Source organism: Anopheles cruzii, chromosome 2 (assembly GCF_943734635.1).
Source record: "Anopheles cruzii chromosome 2, idAnoCruzAS_RS32_06, whole genome shotgun sequence".
NCBI classification, from domain to species: domain Eukaryota; kingdom Metazoa; phylum Arthropoda; class Insecta; order Diptera; family Culicidae; genus Anopheles; species Anopheles cruzii.
The window spans coordinates 38,148,532-38,169,630 of NC_069144.1; the positions used below are offsets into that span (position 1 = coordinate 38,148,532).

The following is a 21,099-nucleotide window of genomic DNA, read 5'->3' on the forward strand; positions in this document are numbered from 1 at the left end:
GGGGCTGGTGGCGGTGCGATAGGTTCCACTGGGACTGATGTGATGCAGCAGAGTGAACTAGTTGTAGTCGTGTATAGTTTTGTCAAGTAGTGTTTCATATAAATCAGAGTTCAGTTGCGATAGACTTAAAGTAAAACTAAACCTCGGTATCTTTCTTCAATGTGTCCATTTGTTTTGTTCCTCTGCCTTTTATATTCATTACACTACATCACATCATACGGCTTATGTCAGCTCTGTTCGTTCAAATGACAATAAATAATACTAAACAATAGTGTTAAAAAATATGATATATTTCCGGGAAACAAGAAACAGTCACGAGAAGGAAAAAATACGAAAGGAATTCATAATGCACTTCAGATGTATATCCAACGTAGCGTTCTGCAACTGAAAGCATATATTACTGTTTGTGTAGCTTCAACGGATTCGTGAACAGGAAGGAACCGCTGTGCATTTTCGGATGCGCCCGGTTGGGGGTATGCCATCTTAAATAGTACGCTGGTCATTTGGAAATCTCAGCAAACCGCCCCACCTGATTACCATCCCATACCGGGATTGTTAGGGTTCGGTGCGCCCGGTTGTTGATGTTGAGGAGCCCCGCCGTACGCTCCCGGGTAGGTACCATAGTACGCCGGTGGCATCATTCCACCCGGAGGAAACCCGGTGTAGCCTGGGGGAAAATAAAACATAAAGTTTAAGCGCAATGTTTTATAACTACTTAAGACTCGGCTCTGCTACTGACTGTTCGGGTAGGGAAGCGTTCCGTAGGGATTAAAGCCCTGTGGCATCGGTGGTGGCACGTAACCGGTGAATCCGGGGCCCATTGTGCCTCCGTAGACGTTCGCCATCGGCATGCCTCCGATTTGTTGCGGATACGGAGCGGCTGCTGCTACGGGCGGTGCCCCGATAGGGGCACTGGCAGTCGAAGCTGCCGGTTCGGCGCTCGCAGTGGTCGATGTGTGGTGCGTAGGAATAAGGGGGGTAACGGCCACCGGTGCCTGACGGCTCGATTCGTGGGTCAAATCCTTCATCAGTTCTTCCTTCTCCGTTTTGCGTGCGAAACAGAAATCGCTGATTTTGCTTTGAAACACGAGCAATATCTCGGTCAGCCCGTTGTAGAATGTCTCCCCTTCCTTTAGGTAACCGTGCAGCTCGGTGAAAACGTCATAGGCGGCTGCGAGTTCCGACAGTGTGCGATCGCGTTGATCCGTCGAAACGCCCGATTCGGCGGTGAACTTTTCATGCGCCAACTGAATGTCGCTGGCCAGGGTTTGCTGGCGGGCCAGATTTTCGCCGACCTGCTCCTGTAGCGGTCCGATCACTTTACCAATTTCGGACAGCGAAATCGCCGGCTCGTTGATGACACCCTCCTTCGCAAGCGCACCCAGGAAACGATCCTTCAAATCGATCGTCAACGTTTTCAGCTCCGACTCGATAACCTCGCGTTCGGCTTTCAGCGTCTCGACCGCTTCCATGAGGGTGCGGAGCTTTTGGGCGGCCGATGAGTTGGACGCCTGGGCCGCATTGCCCCCGGTCGGTGACGGTATTTCTTTCGCCAACTGATCGGCGGTCATCGAGAGCAACTCGAGACCGTGTCTGTGGGTGGCAAACTTTTCGCGTATCACCTTGTCCGCAGCCGTGGCATTATTGATGATGGTGCGATACTTGTCCCCGTTGGCGCGAAACGTTGCGGTCAGCTTCTCGGAAGGGGTGCGCGTCCAACGATCCTTGAACTGCGCCCTCAGTTGGTTGTCCGAGTCGCGCTCTTCATCCAGAATGCGGAAGGCCTGCACGCAGAAGAGAGAGGTCAAAATATAACCCGTCAATCATCTCGCATTTTGTTTGTCATATTTTTTCTGCGTAATGTGAACAATTGCAGAGAGAGCCAACGCAGGTAATAGATCCCAATCCCAAAGCATAAACCAAATGCAAATGAGCAACTCAAAGCCAACATGATGAAATAAAAATATGTATGCGAATGCCAAACACAAAATAAACGATCGTTTTTGTTATCGATTTCTTTGTTTACTGTACCTCGTCGAGAATTTCCTTATTGCGCGTAAACAACTCCGGCAACCGGTCGATGACGCCCTTCAGCTGCTCGATGCCACCCTTTTCGCGTACCGCCGCCGCCTTCTCCTGCAGCGACGGTGGCAAACTGGCACCGGAAGCGGTCACTTCGATGATCGCCGGAAGATTCAAGCTCGACAACATCCCGTTCATGGCAGTAGTGGCCTCGCGGAGCCGCATAATCTCTCCGTTCACCATCTCCGCTTTGCGCCCTTCACATGCGGCCAACGCTTGGTTCACGGCGACCGGAACAAGGCCACCGAAGATGTCGGTAAATCCGTCGCTACTCAGATGCGCCGGCATCGGCAGCACCTTGGCGAGCGGTGCCTTGCCCGGCCCGGGCAGGTTGCTAATGTCGGGAATGATTTCGTTGTAGATAAAATCGTTATCTTTCTTCGCATCGGCCAGAGCTTTCTGGGCCCGCGTGGCGTAGTCTTGGAAGAGCGTCGGTTTCGAGGCTCGCGACTGTGCCGTTCGGAACAGTTCGACCGATTTCTGCAACCGACTAATCTCCTCGCCGAACGCTTTGTTTGCCTTCGAAACCATGCTGTGGTAGAGCATAGTAAGCGCGTGCATGGCGGCCTGCCTTCCGGCCACATGCGGAATCCAGTCCTTCTCCCACAGCGCCCGCACACTGTCGCGTTGCATCGAACGGAGCGTCTCCGAGAACAGTTCCTCGCACTGGGCGCACAGCTTGGCCACCACCAGTTCCTTCATGTTGTCTTTGATGGCTTTGATGACGAAAATTTCTTGCGCCTGTGCCAGCATCAGATTGCCGAGTGCCGTCAGACAGTCCTGCGACAGGTCCGGTGTGGGTTCACCCTGAATGGTGGCCGATGCGAGGGTTTTAAGGAACGAAAAAATGCCCGCACTTTGCTGGAACAGCTTCGCTGCCATCTTCAGCCCCTCGTCGTTGTCGCTACCCTGCCCACTGGCCACACAGCTTTGCAGCGCCGCGATGTTAAACAGTACGCAAGTACGCTCGTACGCGATCGAAGTTAGCGCTGCGGGGAGATGGGGTGGGTCACTTTGCGTTTCGACGATCCCGATCCGGCCTACTGCGGACTACTTACTCAGACTAATGCGTCCACCGAAGATCGTGCCCTTGTCGAACGCGTCTTTCCATTTGAATGGCACCTGCAGCTCCTGGACCGGTATTTTCGACTCGAGTGCGCACAACTGATCGTAATAGCGATAGTTTACCTCGAGTCCGGTCTCCTGTCGCTCGAACACCTTCCAGACGGCCGAATTCCGCAGCTGGTTCAGCTCCGACACCGCCTCATTGATGGCGTTCAGTTTGTCCGCTTCCAAATTCCGATAGTTGCTCTGGATGAGCGTTTTCAGTGGCTTCGCAATGTCCACCTCCGACGGCTTCTTTAGCGGCACGGAGAGAAGCTCCATCACTGCGTGTGCGTAGACAGTGGGGACAAAAAACGGACCACAGGAACTTCCGGGGGGAGATTCTCTTTGCAATGCACCGTTCGAATCGAGCTATTAATTTTCGCCACCAGTGCTGTGTGCTATGTAACGGGGAACACTAGCGCAGAACTGTATTTGCTGTGCTCGGTCGCGTACGATCAAGCTTTTCCCGTTTATTACTAATCAGCGGTATGATTCATCTACGACTGCGAACGGCCGAACGTTCCGTCAGACAACAACAACGAGCCACAGTGCTTTCCAGGTACCAATGGCTGCCAAGGTTTCTAGAAGCATATGGATGTCACAAATTGGCGGCCGAAATTTAAAGTTTCTGAACCAAAATAAGAGCGTTTAAATAATTTATTTAACTTTCGTTCCACGCTTTTCTCTAATTTAGGTTCTTTAGACGCTTCTGCTGCGTGGCGGGTGAATTGGTGGTTGTTATGGTTACCGCACCGATTAAAGGAAAAGCCTGTTAATTTCGAGGCGCTCCGGGAAATTCCCTATTTTTCCCGGTGCCCGCAGCCTTTCGAGCTCTTGGTTTGAAAGTATTCCCTAAAAGGAGAATACGGGGACAGCTGATGTGCGACCCTGACAGGTAAACATCACGCGAGGGTAAACACACGCCCGTTCCGTAATCGGCAGATCGGCGACCACCGAGATAACGATAGTGCATTCGGTGCGTGTTTCAGTTGTCCCCCGCAGGTATAATGAAGAGCACCAGCACCAGCATGGAGGAGCGGTCCAGTGGTTCACTGTACGGTTGGGTGCTAACGACGCTTTGTCTGCCGATAGCGATACCCTGTTTGTTGTTTCGAATTCTCGCCATGCTGCGGGAGAAACGGAACACTCGTAGCTTGAATGGGAAGGTAAACGCGTGGATCATATTTGAATATGACCAAGCAGTTGCAAAATCTTAATCTCCTTGTCTTCTCACCTTGTCTGCAGGTTGTTCTGATAACGGGGGCAAGCTCCGGGCTGGGAGAAGCATTGGCACACAGTTTCTTCCTGGCCGGATGTAAGGTGGTGTTAGCGGCCCGCCGCAAAGAGGAACTGGAACGGGTTCGTAAGGATTTGCTCGCGATACACACGGTATGTGTAGGGGGACACGTACGTACGCTCCACAGTTCCTAACGTATTTTCTGTTTGCAGACCGTGCCAACTCATCCTCCGATCATACTACCGCTCGATCTGTCCGATCTAAACAGTATTGCCGGCAAGGTGCAGGAAGTGCTCGAGATTCACGGTGCAATCGATGTACTGGTCAACAATGGTGGGGTCAGCGTGCGTGGGGATGCCCTCTCAACGGCCATCGACGTCGACATAAGAATCATGCTCGTCAACTATTTCGGTACCGTCGCTATGACGAAGGCGTGCCTTCCGTCTATGGTGGCCCGCAAGGAAGGGCGCATCGTTAGTATCTCGAGTGTGCAGGGAAAGTTTGCGATTCCACATCGTTCGTCGTACTGTGCATCGAAGCACGCCCTGCAAGCGTTCTGCGATAGCTTGCGGGCCGAAGTGGCAAAGGATAACATCAAAGTGACGCTCATTTCGCCCGGTTACATCAAAACGGCCATGTCGGTGAACGCCCTCACGGGATCCGGAACGCCCTATGGCAGTAAGTATCCAGAACATTGGATCCAGCTGCATCCGAGGAGGCTAACGGTGCCATTCCCTTTCAGAAATGGACGCTGCAACGGCTGCCGGAGCTACGGCGGAAAGCACGGCCAAGAACATTGTGAAAGCGATCACACGCGACGAGAAAGATGTCGTAATGGCCCCGATCGCACCGAGAGCGGCGTACTGGTTACGGCATCTGCTGCCGTCCGTTTACTTTTGGGTGATGAGGAAGCGCGCCGAAAAATTGACCGCTTAAAAGGCGTCGTCAAACAGACGTAAAAATACAATACATTCTGTTCCAATTCGCTTCCAAAGGGTCCTTTGGTTTTTAGGTGCTATTTTTGAGGTTATCTTTTTATACTTTAGTGCGGGTTACGTATGAGTTACGATAAGCTCAGCAGGCTATACGGTGTTGTCCTCGCTTACTAGATGTCGACGAAAATAAATAGTCATTAAAAGCCCTCCAATACCAAGCGCCCCACAGAGTGACGTACAAATCGAAAGAAACAATAATCAGCCAGAGGTCAAGAGTAATCGATAGCTGATAAAACATACTACATACGGCCATTCATCATTACGCAGCACTGGCCGGTAACGAATAGTCATTATTTCATCAGTATTCGCCCAACATATCTATTGATAAGAGCCCGGAGGGATAATTCCCCAGATAAGCCAGCAAGCGATATTAGCCAAAAGTAACAAACCGTCGAAAGGCCAGTAAAGGTACCCTAAACAACACATTAACTGACTAGACAGGTAGGTGCAACAGGCAGGAACCCTGCACCTTTACGCTCCTCGAGACACCAGAGCGCCGTTAATGCGCCGATAATTTGGGCCTTCTTTCCTCTCAGACCGAGACCCCAAAAATCCCCTGGTGCTTCTTTATTAGTCTCTAATGGGAAAACATGGTTTACGAAAGGAAAGGATGCATTCAAGCTGAGTAATTTATTGTTCATTTGCTGTTACTTAATAGCTACTCTCCGTTTCGACCGTCCTGTACATGGTGTTCTGAATGTACCACCCTCAGAACAGAGCTTACAACCACGGATGCCACGCCGGATCCATCAGACAGAGATTGTCCGGATTGGTGGCCACGTGCACGAACGTGCTCATGCGGTTCGCTTCGCCACTGTCGATGCGCGACAGATTGTTCAGGCGGCCCATAATGTTGCTGACCGCCTTGTTCACCGTCGTGATGATCGTTTCGGCATCGATATCGATCGCTCCGTTGTCTTGGTCGGTGGGTTGTGACGACGGAGTGGCAGTGGCCGCTCCTGTCCCTCCTGTAGCCGTTGTGGCGGCGGTGGCGGCACCAGCTCCTCCACTACTGGCAGCCGATGCGCTCGAAGAGGATGCACTTCCGCTGGCCTGAGAGGACTGACTGTTTTGGTCGAGAACCTTCTCGTCGATTAGGCGCTTCTTGTGGAAGGCAATGATTTCATCCTTCAAGATCGCCTTCAGAATGGTGGTCAGCTTGAAGCTGGGCTGGATGAAGCAACGGGCGGTTGCAACTGCGGACGCCGTCAGTGGTCCTGCCACACCAACCGGTGACACAAACTCGGCAATGTTGGGCGTCAGACGGAACGGAACGGGGCGGTTCACGTCCAGCAGCCCCGTGCTGTCGTCCATCTCGAACCGGAAGTACGATACGTTCATCAGCCCAGAATCCTGGTGCAGATAGATCATGTCCGGATTGAGGCGCGTCAGACAGAGCGCGTACTCGAGCAGACACGAAAGCGATAGCTGCAGCGTAAACATCTTCCGGAACTGCCAGTAATCGGTGGCCGACGGGAACGTACGGAACGCCCAGTCCTTCAGCAGTGTCCGGGGGACCATCTGCGATTGCGTCTCCTTCAGAATGTCGCGCAGTATGACGTGATTGGTCGGTGATCCGCGGGCCTGTATCTTGGCCAGCCGCTCGTAGTACCGCGTAATCGGTGCGTCGTGCTCCATGTTAAGCTTGGTGCAGCACGATTTGTACACCTCGAGCAACGATACGCTGGCCGGATTGTCTTCGACCAGTCGCATCTGTGGGGAAACGGCCACGACCCGTGGTACGGTCAGGTAGAGGAAACGACGCGACGTTTCCTTCCGTTTTACCAAATACGAGTTTAGCATTCGGAGCAACTGCAGCAAACGCTCTTCGCGCCGTGCATCCGCAATGCCCGCATCGTTGACCACCAGGTACGGGTAGATTTTCCCGTTCGTCCCGCGGATGTACAGCCGCCGGGCGGCCGTATTGTGCTTCTGCACAATGTCCACCCGTGGCATAAACCGGGCGATGCGGATGTGGTAGTGCGAGCTCTTCGGCAACAGCAGCTCACCGGGCAGTTCCACCTCGGCCGTCTTTTGGCTAAAGTTGGACAAAAAGCGACACTTTTCTTCGATGAGGAATGATCTGCGAATGAAATACGAAATCGGTGATCGGTTACGAGATTCAAGAGGACCAGGACGCGCCGCCGCCGCCGCCGCTCGTGACTTACTTGGGCAAGGGTTTCGTTTTCGCCACCAGGATTTTGATCCACACCTTCAGCTTCATGATGAGATTGTGCAGCTTGATGGCACCGGGTTGGGAGAAATCGAAATCGCTCGTAAACTGTCCCTTCATCTTCTGGAACACCGGATCCTGCACGGTGGCTTGGGCGCGCCGGGCAAGCGACTCCGAGGCCGCCGAAGCAAACGTTCCCGACACGGAGCTGGAGATGTTTTCTAAAAGGGGGAAACAAAGCACCGGTTAAAGGGGCACCATTTTTGGCCACCAGCCAACCGCGTGAGCACCGCACCGCGTACCTATTCCGATTCCGAACGTTGAGACGAGCTTTTTGATAAAGTTTAGCGTGTGTTGCGTGATCGTTGTCTCGTTGACCGCTCCCCGATTGTCGAACGCGATCACGTAGCACTTGGTCAGCCCTTGGCGTAGCTGTCGGAGCACCTCTTCGTACCAGTTCTCCCGGAACCACACCATCTGATCGATGATACCCTCGAGCGAGCTGAGCACCGTCGGGTGGATGTCACGCTGGAGGTGCATAATCTTAGAACAGCGCCACATTGGCGGTGTGGCACGGATTGGTGTCGTGGTGGACGTTCCGCCCGCAGCCCCGGTGCTGGTGCTGGCGGCTGTTGGTGCTGCCGGTGTGGCCGCCGGGGCTGCCGTTGCGGGCCCTCCATCTTGCGGCTCTAGCTTGACCGAGACGGGCGGTGCTGCGGCGGTTCCATTAACAGTTGCGACCGTAGGAGTTCCGACCGAAGTGCCACTCTCGCTCTTTAGCTGTGCGGCCTGCACGGTCGAGGTTTGTTCGAGGCTTTTGTAGCGCTCCCGTTGCTCGATCTTCAGCGTGAGGTACAGGGTGCGTATCGGGAAGTAGACTGCCTGCGGGAACATACGGCCGACCTGACTGAGCAGGTTCATGATGACGTTGCCCTCGTACTGCACCAAGCTACAGAGAAGCTGCGGAATCCACGGTACCCACTGACCGGGTGGCACACCGACCGCATACTTGTCGAGCGCGTTCAGCAGCGACGACTTGTCGTCATCGTACGACAGCAACCAGAGCACCTTGGCCAGGTATTTGCGCGATTTGCTTTCGTTTTGGTTGCGGCACGCGTGCAAGAAGCACGTGACGGCCGACACGCCGAGGTGAATCTGGCGGTAGTCTCGGGTGAAGATGTGCTCCAGGTACTCGCCCCAGAAGGCCCACGCCTTGATGAGCGTATCGTGCAGCTGGGTGGCCGCGCTGAACGCTTTGTTCGCTTCCTCCGAGCGTCCCGTTTGGGCCAGCAGCAGCCCTTTGAGGGCGTAAAATTCGGCCGTCATCTCTTTGGTGAAGTAGTCCAGATTCGTCGGCTCGATCACATCGAGCGCCTCGGTCAGCTCGGCCCGGCTCGTGACGGATGCCGTCTGCAGGCAGCACTTGACCTGCTGCCGGATTTTCTGCAATTCAACAACGGGAGAGGATATGAAAACATGAGACCTCATGTTTCCAGCATCCTCTTCCTTTGGGGGGACAGCTGAGAGGGTTAGTAGCGATCGGAATTTCAAAGAGCAAACATAGCGTATGTCAATAGTCAACGATAGATTGTTAAAGATCTGCTCAAAACGTCCGCACCAAAGTTCGCTTCGGTGCCAAGGCCACATCGCATCCGCATCTTAACATGAGGTCGCAAGACAAGACAGTCATTAGTAAAGCCGCTTGAACGATCGCTTGATGAAGAAACTTTTTCTTTCCGACCAACGGCGGGCGACGGGTGCGGGCGCGTCAGGCGGGAAAGAAAAAGCTTCCTCGTCGAGTTCGAGTTCAGATTTCAGAATCCAACCGCTTGGAAGGAACGCTTGAAATAAAACAAATATATAGAAAAAACACAGTATCAATAACAGTTCCCGCACGGGGAGGTGTTCAGCAGCAAACATACTAACGACTTTCGATGCTTCCCTTTTTCTTTTCAATGTGCGCCCTTTTCGCGCGACGTTCCTTTCGAGAAGAGAGTGGTAGAAAAAAATGCTAGCCAGAGTGCTGACAATGCAACGCGAACCCACCTGGAAGCAGTCGACGATCGGGACCGACGGGATGGTGTAGATCCGGGACAGCGAATCCTGGCACACGCTCGTCAGGTTCTGTTTGCGCGCAATCTTGCCGAAGTGGATGATGGTCTGGGCGGACGCGTGCGCTCCGATCATGCACGGGGCATTCGGTTCGTTCTGCTGCTCCAGGTGCGACGTGATGATCTGGTAGTGGTGCTGGCGCCACGTAAAGATGTCACTCCAGTGCGACAGATCGTCCGCGATCACGGGCAGCCGGTTGCGCCACGTTTTCACGATCGCCTTCATGTCGTGCAGCGAGGTCGTCCGGTTCTGCAGCAAGCCCTGATGGATTTGGCTCGCCTCCTGCAGTTCCATAATCTGCTGCGAGGCCTGCAGTATCGGCAGGTGGATGTGCGAAACGATCGGCGGTAGGCGACGCCATTCGCGCATACAGTAGCCCGAGGCGAGCTCCACGTACCGCTCGACCGTTGCACTGGCCGTGTGCTGTGGGTCCTCCTGATTCAGGATCGCCAGATAGCCGCGGTACAGATTGATCTTGTATCCGACCTGCTTCGGACAGGATTGTTCCACCTTCAGGAGCACCTGCTTCATCAGGCCCCAGTCCGGCACGCGCCACGCACTGTCCATGATGAGGTACGTGTTCTTATCGCGACACAGCTGCCCGTAGTCCATCAGAATGTCCCACTGATTCAGCTCCTTCGCGCACCGAATCCAATGGTTCTCCCACAGCAGTATCTCACTGTTCATGTCCGTTGGCGTTTGGCCACTGTTCAGGTCCTGCTTGAAGCGTGACATGGCCGAATCGTAAATGCTTTGCGCCTCCTCAAAATACCCCATCTGCTCGTGGGCAATCGCACGGCTCGTCTCCGCATACTTGGCGTACTTTTGCCACAGCCCGGCCCACAGATCCTCCTCGTGGAGCGCCGAGTACATCTGCGACAGTGGTTCGCGCACGATCGAACAGTCGCGCGTTCCTCCGTCGTCCTGATCGACACACTCTGGCAACTGATCTTTCACGTTCGGCCAATCGGCAGCCAGCGACTCGAGCATCAGCGTCATTCGGTGCCACAGATTGTGTGCCTTCCCGAGGTACGCCATCAGTTGCGGTGGCAGATAGACCGGTGGCCGGCACTGGGCAAGCGCCTCAATGAACGTGTGCAGTGCCGTCGGACTGCAGTCCTTCTGGATGATGTGCGTCCCGGACGACAGGAAGGGAATGATCTCGCGATCGAGCGACTGCTGTTGGGTCGCGTCGAGAAGTTCCCACAACTTCGGGAACATATCGAGCCACACCTTCTCGGCCAGCTGCGTGTCCATGTGACACAGCTGGGCGGCCGCAACGAGCAGTTGCTCGGTGCGCACCTTCCGGCTCGCTTCCATAAAGTCCGCCTGGCGACTGATGAGCTTGGCAAGTGCCGCCTGCCGGTTCGCTACCGGGCGTTCGCTTTCTTCGTGCCGTGAAATGTTCGAATCCACGCTCATGTCCATATCGAACGCATCTTCCTTGTCTTCGATCGGATCGAACGCATCGGTCGACTCGTTCTGGATCGTCGTGTAGATGACAAAGTTTTTGCGCTCTTCCGGATCGGCGAAGTTTATTACCTGACAAGCAGAAAAACGCGATCATTTAGGCGTAATGTGCGGCTAGAGCTGGCAAAAACAGAAACTTACCGATGAAATGCTCGGTAGCAGGTGAGCTTCCACACTGTTCTGGATCTGCGTGTTGGTGTTGGCCGTCAGAATGAGCAGCTCGATGCACTGCTTGATCCAGTAGTGCTGCCCGATCGAGTCCCAGGCGTGCGAACAGATCACGTACAGCAGCCGATCGTGCAGCCGGCGGCGCATCGAACCGTCGAACACTTCGAAGAACTGGGCACGGATGTGTGGATTCGGGCAGCGCAGACCAGCCACAAAGGCAGCCTCCAGCTTCGAGGTCAGTTCCGTCACCTTCAGCACCTCGTCCCGGTAGATGTAGTTGACCAGTTCGAGGAACTGACCGTTCAGCTCGGCATCGTCGGCGAAGCGCTTCTCCACGTACTGCATCAGCTTGACCAGCAGGATGGACTTCTCGCGCAGTGTCGGTGCTTGCTGCACCGTGACCGGGGTGTTTTTGTTGCTCTTCATCCACTCCTCTATGATCTTCACGATCGCCTTGATCACCTTCGCGTCGTTGCTCTTCTCGATCAGCCCCACCAGAATGGCACCGATAAACATTTTGCGCATCTCGACGCTCATCACCACGACCCGGTTTTTAACTAAATCCAACGAAACCACCAACAGCTCCAGTGCGATCGTGTTCGTGTTGGCCACGTCGACGAGCGACATTCCGGCTGTGACACTACCACCACCACCACCGGCTCCAGCTCCAGCTCCGGCCACCGCGGAGCTAATGGCAGCCGCGCCAGCACTGCCGCCGAGTGTTCCACCGAACCCGGTCAGGTGTTCCTTCGTCAGTCGATTGAGCAACCGCATGAACGGTGTAATCAACCGATCGATGTAGCCCGGATTGTTGCTGCAGGCCGCCTTCAGCGTCATGAGCGTTCCGAACAGTGTGGACGGATTGGCCTGTGGGCTCTTCTCGTACGTTGCCAACCCTTCGTAGATCATGCGCGAAATGGTGCTGTACAGGGTTTCCAGTTCGTCACACTTGTGCTGGGCATCGGTCGGGAAGATTGCCATCAACCGGGACAGCAGTCCGTGCATCAGTTTGATGACCCGTGTGTTGGAGCAAGTGACACATGCCGACAGACCACGCTGTAGCGGTCGCAGTACGTTCAGTATCTGTTCCTTCTTCAGCACGCCCAGCAAGAACGTGAGCAGTTCGAGCGCCGTGCAGATGTTGCCAATGTTGGCCTGTTGGTTTTCGACGCTCAGGAAGATCTTGTCCAACCACACAACCTTCAGATCGACCGGCACGTCCGGTTTGATCGCCAGCTTGACGAGGGCCATGCAGCGGCGCGAAGGATTGTCGGCGGCCGTGACGATTCCGGGCGTACCGGGTGTAACGTCATTGAACTGGCACGCCATTCGGAACAGAAAGTTAAGCACCGTATCGTACTGGGCGCGATCAATCGGACGACCGGGCCCATCGACCTTTGCCGCAAACGTCGAGGACGTCGTGCCAGCGGCCGCCGATGCCTGCGGATCGCTGTCACCACCGATCGTTAGCTTTTTCTTGACCGATCCGGATGCTTCATCGTCCAACCCGGAAGCGGTTCGCTTGACGGCGCCACTTGGCTGTGGTTTGTTTGTCCCCCCATCGGCACCGCATTCATCCACCGCAAAGCCGGCAACACGATCAGGAACGGTTTCTTCGTCGGCTCTTCTAACGGCAGCACCGTCAGCACCACCACCGGTCGCCGCCGTAGTCCCGCTGGTTCCGATTGCTCCGGTGGACTCTTCCGTTTCGTCGCGGGTGTGCTGCATTTCCCACTTAATGATGACATCGGCCAGATCGATCGACAGACGCCGGTACTCGGAGGACGTGTTGACGGCAAAGCCGAGCCGCTGCATCGAGTTGATCATCTGCTGCACCAGATGGTGGCGGACCGGGTAGTACACTTTGTAGTGGCGTACGATCAGCTGCAGGATGTGGTACAACTGCTGCATAGTGTGACCCTCCTCGACGATGATCTTCTTTGTCCAGTGTGTGAGCATCGTGTTGCCGTCTTCCATGCGCAGTGGCATCGCCGGCGTTAGCACTTCGAGTGCTTGTTGCACCACCTTCCGGGCTTCGACGGCGTGCGCTTTCAGGAGCGAGTGAAACACTGCAAACGAAGTTGCGGGCAAACGGATGGTATTAGATCTATGAGTTAATTCGTGCAATAGACGGTGTACAATCAAATTGTTTGTCATGTCAAGTTTTGTTCCTGATAAAGCGTTTTTGCGAGGAGTACTTTTTCATTACTGCCTGCACGGCAGAAAACAAGGATTCTTGTACCGATTCGTCACTGATGATGAAAAGGGGTGTTATTACTAGAATTCTAAACCCAAAAAGGCCTGGATACAGCTTGGTAAACCATGTCCACCGCAACCAAAGTGAAATATTCATTGCGCAACGGTTATACTGTGCCTTTGGTGGGATATGAAAGGTGTAGTGTACTTTGAGCTTTTAAAACTTAATTAAATTATTGAAGGACATTCCCATCAACAACAATTGATGCATTCGAAGCAAAGCTATGGCCATAAAATGACGAGAATGGGATAAAAGACATGATAAGCTTATTTTTCAAAATGACAACGCTCGACCCAACATCCCAAAACAGGTCAAAACCTATCTCGAAAATGTCTGATGGCAGCTGTGAACCCTCCCGTTGTATTCTCCAGATGTTGCTCTTTCGGACGAGTATTTGTTCCGTTGCATGAGTAACGATTTGGCAGCACAGCGGTTCACTACTTTTAAAAGTATTGAAAAATGGGTCTCTAAGTGGATCACTGATAATGTTGCGTAAAAATGAATATCATGGTACGTCCTAGCCGCCGACACCAGCGCACCTGGCGAACCTTATTAGAAACTACAGCTAGAACGACGCACGCACATCTAGTATCCTTAGATAAGATGGAAAAGCGAGAAACGGCAGTTCGCGACAGACAGTGGAGAAAGAAAGACTTATAATTTTTGAGCTCCTCCTCATTCTACTATCAGATTACGGTGTAATAAAGCAGGTTCTACAAAAAAGGTTTTAGTTTGTCGCTTACTCGAGAACAGAAAAAATTTAACAGATAAAGATGAGGAATTTTATCGACACAGAATCGAGGAACTACCTAAAAGATGGCAGAAAGTAGTAGCTAACGACGGCCAATACTTTGATTAAGGTAGTCATACGTTTTGTTATTGTAGTTAGGTCACAAATGTCCAAAAAACCGCACAAATTAACTCCTAGACTTAATATGAAAGAATGAAGGAGCCTGAGCCTTGAAGGAACCTTACCTTGCAGAACGATCCGCTTGTGAATAGCCAGCCGGGCAATGATGTGACTCAGCAGCAGGTGACCGTGGTACCGTGCGGAAGGATCGACACAGTTCTTCGGCAGCAGGCAGGGCCACGCGAACGTCATCAGCCGCCGCAGTTTGTTCCCTTCACGCTTGTTGTTCGCATCTCCGTCGTGGATATGGGGCGATGCTTTCTCCACCAGCAGACAGGCAAACTGCAGCAGCGCAATCCTCACGCAATCTTCGTTCGCAAACGGTTTGTCCGGATCGATCACTTTGTTGATGAACACCGACACCACGTTGCAGTCGTCTTCCTGGTACGGTGCCGGCGGAGCGCCCACCAACCGATTGCCTTCACCCTTCTCGAAGCTTATCGCGAAGCTCGGTATGATGATCGCCGTCAAAATCTTCGCCTTCAGATCCTGCGCCATGTCGCCGGTCGTGAACACTTCGACGAACTGGAAGAACGCTTTCCGTTTCCACTCGACCGTGTAGCTCTGGCAGACGGTGTTCTGGAGGAAATCGCGCAAGAACTGGAAATCGGGCACGAAGCGCAAACAGAGGGCCCGCAGCAGCTGGAAGAGCAGCTGAATCTCGCTGGTGTTGTACGAGAAGTACTGGATCAGAATCTTGGCGATCAGGTGCCACAGATCGCACACCACCACCGTTTGGCAAGTCTGCAACGAAACGAATCAAAAACAAAAATCTTATATTCATTCGGCGGAACGCGTATCGCGCAATTTCGATTCCCCATACCTTGTAAAGATCCTTCTGCCAGATGTTCTTGAGCGCTGTAATAATTTCCGTCTGACCCGTGATCCACGCTCCCTCGTGCTCGACCAGCAGGTGCACGATCAGGACCGCCTGATGTTGCGCCTCGTAGCGCTCCTCATACGGTTTGCCTGGATTGGTGGCCGATGCCGATTCCGAGTTGAGCAGAATGTGCTGCATCAGCCGGGATCCCTTCAGCTGGGCCGCATTCCGGAACGGAGCGCCTTCTTTGTGGCGCAGCAGGAAGATGGTGAACCGGTTCCACTGGGCATCCTTCATGACGACATCGGTCAGCAGCAGGTCAATCGTTTCCTTCGGGTAGCGTAGCAAAAACTTCAGCAACGCAGGCCGGTACGGTGAGGATGGTTCGATCTACGGAAAACGAAAAAGCCGGTTAAAAAAGGGGCGATTCCGTATCGCGGGGCGCGCGCATTCACCATTAAGCTCTTCTCTGTCTGAAGGATCAGTTTGCATAGGTGCTCGATGAATTTGGGCGATGCGGCCGGTATCTGGTGGAAGATGCCGAGGATCGTGACGATTTTCTTCTCCATTTCGCTCGTCTTGGAGGCAGCCAAAAAGTTGCCCTTGTTCGTGGTGATCGTCACCTCCAGCATCTTCTTCAGTATTTGGAGCAGCGAATCGCACAGCTTCTCGTTGAACATGGCCGGGAACAGTTGCGTCAGGTACGACAGGCGACGCGTGCCGCTGAGCGTGAGATTACGATAGTCACCGAGCAGCAGCAGCATCGGCCGTATGAAGGTGTGGATCTACGAAACGAGAGAACAGAGATTTAGCCGCCGCCGCACCATGGTCGCATCTTCGCGCCGTTTGCCACTAACCGTTTCCTTGCTGACCGAGCATCCTTGGAGGAAGTTCTTCATGCACTGGTAAGCGGCTTCCTGCAGCTCGACGTTGTTCTTCTCGAGCCCCTTGAACAGAATCTGGAAAATTTTCTCCCGGCAGCTGCCGTTCTGGATGTAGTGACAGGCGGCCAGCGCATTCAGGGCACTCTTGCGCAACGGCACCAAGTTCGTGACCGTCTTGAAGCACTCGAGCTTGTTCAGGGTGTTATCGTCCGCGTCCGAGAGGGTCAGTACTTCGTGGTAGAATACTTTGTGCGTCAAAATGTTGAGATCTATCGACGGGAGAACAAACGATCGTAAGGTTTCCGCGGTTGATATTAACTCACCTCCCTCGTCACGATCTACTTACCGATCGTAAACAGACGAGGCTCCAGTGTGGTACAGAAGGTGTTTCCGTCCATCAAACCGATCTGCGCACTGGCCGGCTGGTGACGCAACAGATGTTTCTTGGGTGGAATCATATCGACCAGCACCTCGCGGTGCGGATTCATCACTTCCGTTACCGTTTTCTCCTGCAGCTCGGCAATTAATCGCAACGATGCCATTGCCTAGTTTTGAGACAAAACGAAGCAATGAAGGATTAGTTCGAAAAGATAGTTACTACCGCGTAGGTTAGGTCCTTACCGTTTCGCGCACCAACGTATGCGGGCTGGTCACCTGTCGGACGAGCTCGTGAATCACGTCGTATGTGGCTTTCTTTTGCGTCACCAGCAGTTCCTCGTTTTTACACTCCTTCTCGAGCGGCATCATGCAGATGCGCAACATTTTCTCCAGATTGGTGCGTGCCATATCGATCGCACCGCTCGATACCTCGCCCGTCAGATCCATGATGATGAACATGAACGCCTTGAGGAACACGAACATATGCTGATACAGCCACCGGAGGGCCATGTTTTGGTAGAGAAACTTGAGCGCAATACAACCGCCCATCTTCGCGTACCAGGGCCGTTCGTAGCAGAGGGCGGCCATCTTTTCGCCCAGATAGTTCATCAGCGGCAACCGACAGGCGCGCTCCTTCGAGCCCATAATGTTGGTGGCCGTCTCAAGGATGAGCCCCATCGCCAGGGTGCCCGGTTTGCACAGTTCCTTCTCTTCGTGGCCCATTATTTCGGCCAGCGCATCGATCAGCACCAGCGGATCCATACCGCCACTGGCGAGCGGGAAGTGCTTGTGCAACGGAAACGGGCCAGCTTGCTGAGCGATCGCCACCATCGTGTAGTGCCGCACAACGGCCACCATGGTGGGCAGGACGGATTGACGTAGCTCTTTCGTAGCAGCCGCCACGACCATACTGGTGAGCGCCGTCTGTGTCGTGGCCCGTGCCCGCTTATCCACCGTAATGTAGTTGGACGACGGTGCACACTGAACGTTGTTTTCGGTGAAGCTGGGGTGCATGAAGAGCTTCTGCAGCGTGTACTTATCGTCATCGAGCGTGATGGAAGCCGCCAGATAGCAGTGGATCACCTCCCAGCTCTGGTGCCAGTAGAACGGTTCGGTTGCACTCGATTTGAGTGCATTAAAAGCCGTCTCGATCACTCGGTCCACGGCGAAGTTGATCGGGTTGCGGTGATCCTGGAAGTACGCAACGACCGCCGGTGCGGTCAGATCGTTCTCTTGGTAGCGAAGTTTCTGCGGCTCGATCATCATCTTGCGGTTACCGCCGCCAAACTTGCCCAGCACCCGGAACGCCACGATCGCCGCGTTGTCCTGTGTGCGCAGCGTGCGCCACAGGGCCTGCATCAGATCGGCCCGTACCGGTTGGATGTGATCGTACAGGAAGTCTGGCTGTAGATTGTCGACACACAGTTCCAGTGTGCGGAGACCCTGAGAGTGTGACGGGAGAGAGAAAACGACGGTCGATTATTCTATCGAATGAAAATTTATCGACAGCTGAGACCTTACCTGACTGATGAGCGTCGGTGAACCATTCAGCGCGGACACGAGTGGATCCATTAGCATCGGCAGATAGGGTAGCAGTGAGGACAGTCGCACCGGCACCGTCAAGCACAGCTCAACGAACAGATCCTTCATGTACTGCTTGTGGAAGCCACTCTGCAGGCGATTTAAACCTTCGAGTAGATTCGGCAGAAGGGGTAAAAATTCCTGATACAAAAGATCGTGCGATCCTCCACCGATCGAGCGAAATAGGGCGCGCAGCAGCAGGAAGTAATTGTACGGTTCTTTCGCCGTCATTGCGAGCTCCATCGAGCGGTTCACAATGTTGTGCAGATGCGGACGCAGCATGTGCTCATTTTCGGCCGCAAACAAACTGACGCTACCGAACACGAGCTTGAACAGCCGCAGATACAAGTTGGAGCGATCGATGTTCACGCCCATCTCTTCCATGCGCTCCAGCAGGTACTCCACCAGTACGGTCGCGAACAGGGGTGACGTTTTGGGGTTGGCAAGGAACGAATTGGCAATCACCTGGAGGGTGTTGTTTTTGTACAATCGATCGACCATAAAATCGATCGTGGAGGCGAATATTTCCTGAAAATTTTGTGGATCCATCGTGAGGAACTGAAACGGAGAAAATGTTTTCGCGGTTAAAACGGGAGGGGTTCCACCTTCAGTCTTGCAGCTGGTGGCGCTTACCACACCGCTGAAGTGTTCCAGGACTTCCTTTTCCTCCTTCGAACGAGGCATTTGCAGGGTTTGCTTCTGAACGGGCTGGGGCTGCGGGACGGCCATACCCGGTGCCGGAATGTTGATGGTGTAAATATCGAGCGCTTCTAGTGCCCAGTGGAACAAATCGATAAAGATCAGTATTTCGCTCGGATTGAACAGCTTGGCCGGGCTCTGGTGCTCGGTCTGCGGTTTCGTTGCCGGGCAGCCCCATGTGATCGTTTTGACACCACAAACTAGCGTCTTGATCAAGCTGCGATACTCGGATACATTTAGATTACTCGGGGCCGGCAGACCGATACTCGTCGCTCGCTGTCCTGCCACATCGGTACTATCGGAACTTCCGGTCAACAAATCTTCCGTTGGTTTCGCTTTCCTGCACACAGAGCACACTACGCGTTAGTATCACTCATTGGAAACATAGCAGGCCACTTACCATTTCTGCATCAGTTGGGGCAACTGCTGCTTGGATATGGTTTGAAACTTGTTCGTAAACACGCGCAGCATCATGATGAGCAGCTCACGCGAGGCCACCGGCTCCACGTCGCTCTTCAGCCGGATGCATTCCACCAGGTTAAGTAACAGCTTGCACGACATCGTCTGAATGCTGGTTGGGAGCGATTCGTCGTGAATATTTTTCGCGAACAAGTGTACCGCCTTCGAGAGGGCCTGCAGACTCAGATGCTGCCGGATGTGGTGCACCAGGTCGGCCAGCGTTGAGTACGCCAGCGGTCGCAGATTTTCGTACGTCGTCCAGCCCTTCCCCAACAGCACATCGTCGTCGAACAGCTTCTCAATGGTAGGTACGAAGTCTGAAATGGGAATATTTGCTTCAACAAACAGTTTGGCGACATCGAGTAGTCCGTGCGATCGTACGATTTCGAAACTCCGTCTGCAGGATGTGCCGTGATGCGACAAGCAGTTCCTTTCGCAAACTGGCCACCTCCTTCGGACAGTTCTCCAACAGGTTGATCATTCCCTTCACCATGGTGCTGGCGTGCGTTTGCACGTTATCGGGAAACAGGCGCATTATGTACGCGGAAAAGGTGAGCGTTTTAATCTGTGCTCCCATAAAGTCGACATAAATTTCCTTGTTGAAACCGGGGGAAGCTCTGCAAAAATGAATGGCGAAAAGATATGAATGATCGCAGTCGCCGTTGCATTTCCGTAGCCACTCTTACTTGTGTGCACTGGTTGGCTGCAGGCTAATGGTGTTCATGACCAACGGCACAAAATCGGCCACTTCCTGGTGTAGGTTTTGTTTGTAAATTTGATACATCAGCACCACAATGATGGGCAGCTCTTGCAGCACCTTCAGTGAGTTGATTCCCTTGGGAATCAGGTTATACTGAAAGGAACGGGAGGAACGAGTTGCGTTAACGAATTCACCGTCTGAGTCAACTGCACCTACCGACGCGGTGGTCGTTTTGCCATCGGGCAATTTCTTCTCCACCTGCAGCGGCGTCAGGGTAAAGATATCTGGCAACAAGCTTTCCAAGTTAAGGTCCTTTAGATCTTTCAGCTTTATCGATTGTCTCGGTTCCAGCATCACCGGCATGTGCTTGGGCAGATCGGTGTAGATCTTCTTCAGATACGAGAGGAAGTCTAGAATTTCCGTCTGAAACTGCGGACGGTACTGTTTGATGATGTCGATCAGGATGCGCAAACAAACGAGCACGTTCTCCTCGTTTTCCGTGTGCAGCAACTTGATGATCAGCACAATGATCGGTTTCACGTACTGACGCACGTGCTCCGAGTGTGGCAATCGGTGGATCATCTCCAGTATCAACTTGCGAACCTATCATAAGTAAAGCAACGAATGTGTTGTTTGCTCAACGAAGCATAAGATATGGGCCACACCCGGCGGCCACACCCGTGCGTACCTGCTGCATACTGAATTCGGTGATAAACATGGGCTCGTTGTCCTGCAAAACTTTCAAAAACACGCGCATCGCCAGATCGAGAAAGCTTTGGTAGCTACTGCACTGTGTAATGAGCTCGAAGTGTTCGCTCAATTCCTGGGCCGCCTTCAGCTTGAACTCATCCTTGGCACCGGAGTCTGCGAGCATGTTGACGAAGCTCCGGAAGTGGCCCATCTGTGTTGGGTCAACATTCGGCGAAACCGCCGCTTGTGCGGTCGTTGTCGGTGGATGATTGGCGGCCATTGTGCGGTCAGTCTAAGTTCTTGGAACGGATCCACCAAAATAACACATCCGCTTCACGAGGAACGAGCACACTTCCTTCCCCTATGCTTCTGACACG

The 21,099-nt window shown here is 53.5% G+C and overlaps 3 protein-coding genes across 4 annotated transcripts; 1 reads left to right on the forward strand and 2 right to left on the reverse strand.

The window, feature by feature from the left end:
* Positions 1–300: 300 nt before the first annotated feature.
* On the reverse strand, positions 301–3,650 carry LOC128277672 (programmed cell death 6-interacting protein). The gene is made up of 4 exons (XM_053016167.1): positions 3,141–3,650; positions 2,032–3,071; positions 740–1,784; positions 301–667 (listed from the first exon to the last, which is right to left on the reverse strand). Exons 1-4 carry the CDS (start codon positions 3,466–3,468, stop codon positions 534–536), a joined length of 2,547 nt encoding a protein of 848 aa, XP_052872127.1. The 5' UTR covers positions 3,469–3,650; the 3' UTR covers positions 301–533.
* Positions 3,651–4,148: 498 nt separating this feature from the next.
* LOC128267230 (dehydrogenase/reductase SDR family protein 7-like) lies at positions 4,149–5,527 on the forward strand. Its single transcript, XM_053004031.1, has 4 exons — positions 4,149–4,355; positions 4,435–4,578; positions 4,639–5,104; positions 5,169–5,527. The coding sequence occupies exons 1-4, from the start codon at positions 4,197–4,199 to the stop codon at positions 5,360–5,362; spliced, it is 963 nt and encodes a 320-aa protein (XP_052859991.1). The 5' UTR covers positions 4,149–4,196; the 3' UTR covers positions 5,363–5,527.
* A 614-nt stretch (positions 5,528–6,141) lies between these two features.
* Positions 6,142–20,918, reverse strand: LOC128277362 (transcription-associated protein 1). Of its 2 annotated transcripts, none has more exons than XM_053015810.1 (21): positions 20,721–20,918; positions 20,249–20,635; positions 20,019–20,185; positions 19,714–19,949; positions 19,274–19,649; positions 18,808–19,213; positions 18,115–18,732; positions 16,837–18,036; positions 16,562–16,760; positions 16,189–16,484; positions 15,787–16,116; positions 15,335–15,721; positions 14,577–15,255; positions 13,007–13,413; positions 12,073–12,883; positions 11,318–11,976; positions 9,641–11,248; positions 8,362–9,037; positions 7,897–8,223; positions 7,590–7,815; positions 6,142–7,504 (listed from the first exon to the last, which is right to left on the reverse strand). In XM_053015810.1, exons 1-21 carry the CDS (start codon positions 20,904–20,906, stop codon positions 6,142–6,144), a joined length of 11,544 nt encoding a protein of 3,847 aa, XP_052871770.1. In that variant the 5' UTR covers positions 20,907–20,918. The 2 variants fall into 2 exon arrangements, with proteins under 2 accessions (XP_052871770.1, XP_052871771.1); XM_053015811.1 differs by having other exon boundaries at positions 12,073–12,603; positions 12,946–13,413.
* Positions 20,919–21,099: the final 181 nt, after the last annotated feature.